General features: G+C 33.7%; 1 protein-coding gene across 1 annotated transcript in view; it reads right to left on the reverse strand.

Annotated features, from left to right (window-relative positions):
- The window catches only part of LOC113508594, a 61387-nt gene extending 55324 nt beyond the window's left edge, over positions 1-6063 (reverse strand). The window contains exon 1 of the mRNA XM_026891717.1: positions 5805-6063. Coding sequence (XP_026747518.1) covers positions 5805-5886 — 82 coding nt within the window. The 5' untranslated portion in view covers positions 5887-6063. The remainder of the gene's footprint in view (positions 1-5804) is intronic.
- Between the last annotated feature and the right edge of the window lie 4300 nt (positions 6064-10363).

Here is a 10363-nt window from a genome sequence, read left to right on the forward strand (position 1 = left end):
ATATGCAAAAAAAAGCATGAATGCGAGTCGGAATTCTTAAGGGAAATACTCTTCTATGCAGTGATGGCATGGGTTACTAAATGTTATTAAATGTTGTAACGGTTTACTCTCGCGTATTTATCGGGGTAACCCGACTAGTTTCGGACCCAACCGGAGTCCTTAATCATGAGCAGACACGGCGGGATCGCGAGTCGAACTGCTTACTATCAAAATATAGTGATGGCATGGTTTATTAAATGCGTAATTTCTACGCTAGGTGAAATAGTATTATTTCTGCTACTGTGCTTTTTTGGATCAAAATTTTCTTGATCGAATGTATTGAAATTACTTTTTTTCACAAGTTACGCGATTTTGATCTGTCTTCTCCCTCTTTTGATGTCCATACATTTATGTTTTTTTTCTTTTAACTTTGGCAATAAATAGGTCATAAATAAGTCACTACAACACTACAAGGGAAACCGTCTCCAACAATTATTTCACATACTTTTTCTTCGTTTAGTTATAAATAGGTAATTCTAATTATTACTTAGTTTATCTGATATACTTTTCACTAACGATGGTTATGAATGTGCTGTGGTAATTAATAAAGTTTCTGCATGCACTCATGCAATATAATTTTGATTAATTATGTAAAGACTTGCATATTATGTAAAGGGTTAACATTAGAGGCATGAAGTACAGCTAAATTGCATGTAGATAAAATACCTATTCTTAAAAAGCGGTATTCAAAATGACTCGGTAAAACAGACAGATGACATATACATAGTTTCACAAAATATAAGAAATTTAACCTCAAGGTAAGGTCAAATTTCGAGCCTTTGATCTTAATTCCTCATGTAACAAATTCCAGCAATATATTACGTTTAATATCTAATCCAATTACCTACTAAACTGACCTTTGAAAATTTTCTATTCCAAAGATCGAAATTGGAAACCACTTGACTAAATATCCATCGAACTATTATTAGTAAGGTTTTTAATCAACCCTCATATTAGCATGTGGGTGTTCCTGAACCCATCGTCCCACACACTACATAATATTATTCACTTCATCCGTTTACCTACAGTTTTGGAGATAACAAAATTCATTGAAGGAAATTACTGTATACCTACCTAAGGTATACAGTTTCAAATTGAAGTTAATAATGTGTTTGCCATACTTAATATCGTATACACGTGGGGTCTCTAATCTTTTGAAACATTTAAGATATGAATATTCTCGTAACATGTAAATATATTTTCAATTATTAATTCTGTATGGACTCAATTACGAACATGTAATTTGATAGTTTATAGGTTGTGATTATCAGTATGGCATTAATTTTGATCTTAGTTGCAAATATTTCAAAATTATTTTTCCGTCATCACCATAGGAGAAAACTGTTTATAATTTTCATTACAAGAGTTTGGAATATGTGTCTACTAGGGAAGTAGCTTTTAAAATCCCACTCTTATGATGGATTTTCAATCAAACCTTTACAGAAACTGACAAGATACAGAAAATAATGACTGCCAACCAAAATCATGAATTTGAAAGAATTCAATCATGAAATCAATTTCACAAAGATTTTTCCGATTACGAGGCTGAGATATTTCAAGGAAAAGAGTGCCGATAGCAAATAAAACTTCAAACATTAATATAATAAAAAGTTATATCAAGGAGTAGCGAAGTTATTTTATTAGCCGTAAATCTCTGAGGCAGATACGTTGTGGGTACGTAAGGAATTAAGTGTAGATTCTTTTTACAACCCCACCGAAGTGATTTACGAGATCAGATACGTAGAAGACGAATTATTGGATATTTTTATTAAGTTCTACCAACACACAAGCCAAGGTTCATAGTATACTAAAGATCCATTTATTGCACACATACCTAGATCCCTTTTTATTAAACTTTTGACCAGTAAAAGGTCAAAAGTTTTAATAGTTCCAGAAATAACAAAAATATACAGCAAACAATTAAGTAGGTATCTAATTCTAGAATGAGGTTTTCTGTACATTCCAAATTAACCTCTATTACAATAAGTATAAAAGCGAATTAAGTGTTTTCAATTATTCTTGCTAATTAAATATAAATACTAAATTACTTCAGGCCAACAAGATGTCGTTTGATTTATCTTAATCTGAAACGGTGCCGGTTGATAAAACGATCTCAAGAATCTGGAAATTAAATTCTCTTAATAAATTTTCCAGAAAATGATGTTGAGTAATTTAAGTTTTTCCAAATTAGGAGAATTTAGTATGGTAATTTATGATTTGTGTACTAGACATTTGGTTGGTTCTCAATTTGTTTAAATTGTTAAATTACGATTAGCTGAAAATTATTTTGATTAAGTTTTTCTTGAACTGAATTAGACAAGAAAATATTTTAGAATTAATTCGCTTAATTATACATTTTAATGAAGTTGTTACAGTAGTTTTCATCTCGATCAAGTAAGCTTGGGATGAAGGCTATATGAAGCAAGCAGGATTAATTTGAGGTATGATATGCTTTGGTGAAACATTAATTGTGTATAAGTTCCCTCTATTATCTTTTTACTTATAAATACAACAATTTCTGGCTTCGTGAAACAGCTAATTTATTAACGAAAAGGGACAACTAAGAGACACAGGCCAATTACCTAAAATAAATAATCTGAAATAACAAAAAAAATCTCAAAAACTTCAAACAAAAGTACGAGCAGCAGTTATAGAAATAGAAAATTCAAACCTATAAAAACACGTAACGTGCTAGTAAAACCAGATAGCAAATACTTCGAAAGTTCTGATGGACCAGAAAAGAATAAAGGCGACACTTGTATCAATTAAGTAAGAAGTCAATGAAACGGACTTAATCCGGGGTCGCCTAATCTTTATGGCTTGAGGGACCAGCTGATCGTCTTCGCATAAACCAAGTATTAAATGAAGCTGATATGCATGTTTTTGGGTTAGGGACGGCAACGGAAGAACGTCCGCTACGCGATCCTATAAATCACTTGCTAAACGGCGAAGTTAAAATTTAAGGATTTATTGTACCTTTTGTTTTGCGGGTATGTTACGTTTCCCTGATAGGGTGGGAATTATGAACCCTGATAACGTTATAAAGTTTTAAATTTAATTTATCTCGTTTGTTGGAATGTTCATCTATACTTATATTATAATGCTGAAGGAATTGCTGGTCTGATTTAGAAAATTATTATAGTGCTAGATTAATGGAGGGAGATTAGGGAGATTATCAAGTTATGATTAACCGTTAGTAAAATCTTTTCAAATAAAAACTATTTGAAAAATGCCTTACTTATATTCATAACCATTCGGACAAAGTCGCGCGCATCAGCTACTATATTCTATAATGGATCAAAAGTAAGGCTTCGAGCCTGACATGATCAAAGATGTATTGAAGAAGGTTTGCCAGTACACACAATGTACTGACAAAGGTCACTCACCAGTTGTCACGATAAACGAAATTCGTAAATAACATTGAGGTTCCACTAAAATCAATTACGAACAGACTGGCAACAATACCGAAGAAAAAAATAAAATATTTGAGAAAAGTACAAAAAGGTGTCAATAAAATTGATGGCAACACAATACCTGGGCATCTTTATCAATATTAAAAATATAATACTGTTCTTTTAGAAATTCATATTGAATTTTTTTCCTTAAGATCGTATCAATTTTGCAGAAAAAACTTGGCAACTAATTTCAAAGAGAACAACGGGAGAAAGGTAATGGGCAAGCTCCTTAGAGTTTCGGAGCTCTCAATTTCAATATCAAGAATATTTACTGTCGAAAACATGAATTTGATATTAAATGAAAGCCTGCTAACTTTGACAATGTTTAATATAGTTCCTTTATTATTCGTTTGATTTAAATATCTTTGTTAGTTTTGTTCTTTATTAAAGTTTTAGGTTATTGTGTCGGTGTAGTTTTAGTTAATAAGTATTTGGAACATAGAAAAGTTTGTCTGAATACTTTTATATTAAAATGACTATGTATGGACTTCGTCTTTGAAGTTTGGTTTAAGTATGTTATTTAAATGGACTAGATGATGATGACTGATAGGTCTAGAATATCGATTTGATAATACAAATTTCTTATGAAATAAGCAGCACCCGTTTACATATTTATTGCTTCGGTAATTTACAGATACTTTACAGTATAGTGCTTACTAATAGGTGCCGAGGTGCAAAAAATATGACAAGAAAAAAAAACAATGAATTGAACCTCAAAACATCGTTACTACAGCATGTATTTAATTACAACTATAGAGTATACAGCGTGTATCACACAAGCCCATTTTACTAAAGCGTAATTTAATTACGTACCGGGATCCATCACAATCATATTTTTATTTAATTTACTTGACCAATTTCATGAAAGTGCTTTTTCTATTTTAGACTACGGCGACTAGATTACATTGATTTATTAATCACTTAAATACATACTTTTACACAATTAAAGTATTAGTATTTTGTACTTAGGATGGAAAACTATGTTTATTAAAACCCATTATACGTTAAATACGTTTTATTTTGAGACTAATAATTAAATGGAGCAGAAAACCAAAAAATATTTATTACCTACACGACAAGATCATATTAAGCCAGTAAAACAAAAAAAATTGTCAAGGCCCCATGTCATTTCAGTTAAAAACACAACGTTTCTTAGAATATACACAATTCTGAAAGCCAACATTTATTATAATTAAAAAAAATCTATTCAGTAGACGTTACATTATAACGAAAGCTTTCAATAATCCTTCTAAAAAATACTTCAAAAATAACTAAATCAACATTTCTTTTATTAGAAAAATGTATCAAAATCCTAGCACAAAATTCTGCGAATGCTAGCTCTCTTAAAACCATTTTTAGTATCAAACATTTTCTCGTTTAATTAACAAACAAACATCTATTCTGTTTATTTAACTACTAACAGTTAAAGCTTAACGCCTTATTCAATATAAAATTTGTTTCTAGTCACCGTTAAGACACTAATTAACACTATTTTCCTATACTACAACTATAAATTCTTAATTCAAGTGTCAGGTAATAAAGGCCAAACCATCTTCATTATTCATGTAACCATCAACAGATACTTCCAAGGCACTGGCGTAATTAAAACTGTTACAGGTGTAGTGACTCTCATAATAAACAATGTCTTTTTTCTAATTTGTTGATATAGTCTTGTTTACAAACCGTTCAATTGTTTTAAAACGGCCATTGTATAGCAAAAAAGCGCCTTTAATTTATGATTAAAAATATCAATAGTGCAGCGAGCTTTAAAGAGGTTTTAATTACGAGTGTCGGATAATACCATTCAGTTACAGCTGCTACAATAACTAACTGTCTCATTATTAACATATAATTAGTGCCAACGTACATAAAATGACAGTATTCTGAACGACACGACCGATAAAAGACATAAAATTAAATGCTCAATAAACAAGTTTTCAATTACAAAATAAACGAACATAAACCTTTTATTTAAACGGTTCACTGCAAACAGAATTTAATTTTCCATGCTTTGGACGATCATCGCATTCGCGTTACTCTGAAAACAACCGATTCAACGATTGTTCAGAAGGCCCAACGTTATTTATCGAGTTAACCACTGACCGACTTTCAAACTCCCAGCGAAATACAGAAAAAATAATTAAATTACAAACATACGTTTTAAACGATAATACGAATGCGGACTTCAAAAACTTTGTTCTAAAATGGAATAATAAGGTTAAAACTTTGTAACGGTCGAAACCACCGAACCGCATCGAATTACCCCACAACCCCTTTTTGTACAGTTTGACCCTGAGTACCAAAACTTACCGTTGAAACAGGTGACTAACCACAGCAGTGTGGTGCAGGCATGCATGATGGTCACTCGTTTTACACCTCGACAACGCACCATCGCACTTTTATCGAATCACCATCCCACAGAACCAATTCTTCATATACCACCCTTAGCGGGACACTATTATCTACGATCAGAATTTCACCCTCGAGCTGTACGTGTGACGTAATAGAAAGTTCGTGACGTCCCTATGTTCGGACGAGGCGACCGCTCTCGTCGGAGCGTCCCGTTCGACTGAACCGTACCCGCCGTTAAAGCTCCGAGGGTGAGGGGAGGGACGATATCAAATGTTTTGTATCCTCACAGCTATTTCCCTCCAAGAGCGGGCACCACGTGCCGTGTTTAGACAATTTTCGTCTGAATGACCCAAGGGCTATTTGTATTTTTATTGTTGTCATTAAATGTAACATAATTAGTGTAGCTCGTATTTTTTGATTGGCTGCCACTGTTCAAACGAGTTTAATTGAACAGTTTTGTGCTTGTTAATTATAGATTGCTGACTTTTTTTTTTGGGATAAAAATGGTATCGGTGCACTTTTTTTTTGTGACAGTCATGAGACGAGTAGATAGCTGGATAGGTGGGTTCTATTTCCGTGTACATCTACGAAAGGGGATAGGAAAAGAGAACACGTCTTCGATTTTATAATGATAACGTCCGAAATACGAAACTCGTATTAAAGTCGCCGGCGATGGGCAAAGTTTCGTCGGTTTCATGCTAGGCCGTCTTGATACAAGGAGTTTTAACTTCAAGCCGGGTGAAGACTTATACACGACTTCGGGGGTTGATACTCGATTCGAGAACTTTTATGAACAGCGTATAAGTGTGAAGATATTTGTTTGGAAGTTAACTGAATAATTGTTCGGGTTCAAAACTATTACTGTCTTTTATTTGGTACGTTTAGAACTTTAGGTTAAAAATGAAAGATATTCAGAGTAAAATAAAATAGGAGTTAAAAAAGAACTCTTGAATTCTTTATAGCTATTGGTAATGTTAAAACTTGTCAAATAAAGATCACCTGCTATTGAAAGTGCATCACCAGACAGTTGTCTAGACTAATAATACTTAACCCTTATCCATCTGCATCACTAAGAATCGAACAAACCTTTCTAAGAAAATTGGTCTCAGCGGCGTTTGATCTCGAATAAGCAAAAACGTACCTTATTCTAATAGACAAACAGTTTTTTGATTGTTTGCAACCTTTAATACAAGTAACTGCATTGATCAAGCTTTTTAATTTGAATCCTTTCAGCTTTTGGGCTCCATGCCAAGATTGGGAAGCCATAACTAAATTGTTCGACCCATTTGAATGTATTTTACTTCTCGTGTGACTTGTAAATTTCTGCACTCCTTCCGCAAAATTAAAATAAAAATGTCACCAATTCACACCTTACGGTCCCGTTCAATTTTCTCGATTTCAACGAACGATCTATAAGTATAGCGTCGTGCAATCGCAGACCTCGTTCCGAATTCAAATGCATGCTTGTACCTTGTTACTGTATGTACTGTATAAATAAAGCCTTTTCCACACGTTCGTTTACTTGACTAAAAAAGTCATTTTTAAATTCAGAAGCTTGTCGTTCTTCTAACCGACTTTGTTCCGTAAGGTTTTTTTTTTCAATGTGGCTGTTGTTTATTAGTGTTTTGACATTTCCCCGTTCATGTATAAAAGCCCTTACTTCCTCTACTAATGCCTTGCCTCTGTACGTGTGTCTGGTATTACATGTCGTGTAACCTGTCATTTGTGTTATCGACGCATCGTTTTATGAGCTCATCGCATTTTTCCTGATGGCTGACATTTGTTTTTATATGGATATCGAGTATTATTGGGTCGTCACTCCGTCCGGTATTTTTTGTGTTTTTCAACTTCTTTATACACTCGTTCGTTATATCGTATGATTTGAATTGGATGATAAATGTAAAGGTTTCTAAATAGAGTTGATTCCGGCACGCGATAAGCAAATATACATTTGTTATATACAATATTCTAGTTAATAAGCAATAATTAACTTTTTGGTTTAGTAATTCGAATGTTTTTTTACTTTATTTTACTTCCTAAATCAAAATAAAATTTTAATTCAAGTAGACCGTTTTTATGCACATTTTAAACGTTATATTAGAACTTCTAGTGTATACCAAGAGACGTTACTTCACAATGAAAAAAGAAACGTTTGTTAAAAAATGATAGATTGTATCTAAAAAACAGGATCAGCAGCCCATGTTTTACTTCAATGTGCGAAAAATTTATAAAATGCATTCGCGCGTGCAAACCGCCATACATAGGTTACGAACATTTCAAAGATAAAAAACGTTTTATGCGCTAAAACGGAATAAAGTGCCGATTGATCGTCAAGCGCGTTTACGCACGAGATCACTTCAAAACGCAATCAGTAGAGAGAAAAACTCCAAGTGATTAAGTGCGCCTAAAAGTATGAACAGCAATACTGAATGTACTTTGTTGTTTACAAACGATGAAAGTTTTACAGGACCAAAATTCGTTTGGTCTTTAGAGTATTTTGGTGAAAGCTTTTGGTGTGTGGTCCTTGGATCCGAAAAGGTATTGGCCTCGTAATTGATGTTACGTACAGGTGGTAAGAGCACGTACCAAAGGGCTTTGAGACCTTGCACCGTGCCCCTTCTGTATTTCGGTGAGTTATGTCCCGAGGGGAATCATGCCATTTCTATCTAGCTGTTCGACAATTCTTGGCAGTGTCGATGACATCTGCCGTTTACTCATCGATACTTTCAGGCTTTAAAATAATCTCTGTAATATAACTGTACGCAATATCAGCGAGATCCACTTCTCTCATGCGGCGTATGTTGAAGATGCTCAACGCGCTCGTGGAGATCAAACAATGTTTGGATCTGTTTGCTGATGAATTGAAGACGTTAATATTAGAATTCAGACAGGATATTTTTTTTTCTTTGTTTATAATATATATTATGTTTCAGTACCTGTCCTTTTTCTTTATAAGTTAATCTTTAGATTTTAACTTAAAAATTGGCCACTTCTGCTCCAAATTTTTGTAACAATAAATATTCTATCGTTGCCAGCTAACGATTAACAGGCTCTATCATACCTCCTGTCACGTTAGCCGATGCTCAATCTCAATATATTTTCTCCTAGATTTTTCGCACCATAAACTTTATGTTGTCATTCTCGTTGACACGTCTGCCATTCGTCTTTATTTCGAGGTGTCGAAAATTTAGTGACGTCATAAAACCTGACTAGAGTGACGTCACCTCGTCACCTCAAAATATGAACACCACCGCAACCATTACTAACTGGGCACAGGGCAGCTCGACATTAATGTATTAGAATAAAATATCGCCGGACCCCATTACGTAATGCCTCCATAAAATGTTTCCGCGTAATATCACTGATATATTATCCGAAAAGATATATTTCGAATAGTGCTGTAAAAACGAGTACTGTTTGTTTGTAAATAACCTGAACGCGCTTTTTGGTTGTTCAAGTGTTTACATGTTTGCGGTCGACGTTGCAGCATTAAATGTTTTTGTTATATTTGGAGATTATCAAAAGAGAAATGAAGTTGATTGTGAAAAAGTCGGTTAAGTGCTAGTCAGAATCACGACATTCAGGGATCCGTATACCTAAATACGCTTGAGAGAAACAAATGCAAAATAAAATAGCTTACCTTCAAATTAATGATCGTGCCAACCGTTGCTTATCCTAGATTTTTATTTTCGGTGTTAATGCGAAAACAGATTTTGTTGTCAACAGTTGCTACTGTTCATGAAACACAATGGTGACAGACTTTTACAAAGGCTCCATTTTTAAATTTTGGCCACGGAACCCAAAAACAGTAAAATTAATAACAACGACTTTATCAACGCTTACATGAAAAACAGAAGCTGAATTAAAAGGTTTGCATGTGAATAATATTGACATGCAATGCTTTAAATTGAATTTTCTCGAAATGTTATTTCATGCGTTTAAGTGGTTGTTTCTGTATCGCAACAATTATATTCGTAATAGCTGAAGCTCAATAAAGTATTTAGGTCTACATTGGTGAGTAGGAATGAGTAATTTTTTGCTTATTTTTTTTTTTTTGTGCATTATATTCGTTATTGAATGATCAAAGGTTTGTTTCCCGTTTTTCTAAACCTCCTTATTTAATCGCGCTTTGTGACAGCCTGCGCCCCTACGTCTTTTTATCTGAGATCTATTTTTGCAAAATGATCGCTATTTACCTACTACAACTTGAAAAAAGCTTGTCAAGTCCTAACTGGACTCGCGACTTTGAAAGTTGCATACAAAGAGGATAAAACCGCATCAAATTTATAACCGTGTCGTTGCTTAACCGTGCTATTTATTTTTGTATATTGCCTGCTAGAGTTTCAACTGTACAGCTGAATTTATGAGATACAGACAGGCACACAGCCTTGCATAAAATAGATAACAATAAAATAGAGTTCCTTTTATTCGTACCTTTTTGCACTATCGCAATTTCAGTACAATGACCCCTGCATCTACAAATACTATCAGACTCCCAAATGTCAACTGCACATACT

Source organism: Trichoplusia ni, chromosome 2, assembly GCF_003590095.1.
Source record: "Trichoplusia ni isolate ovarian cell line Hi5 chromosome 2, tn1, whole genome shotgun sequence".
Taxonomy (NCBI): Eukaryota; Metazoa; Arthropoda; class Insecta; order Lepidoptera; family Noctuidae; genus Trichoplusia; species Trichoplusia ni.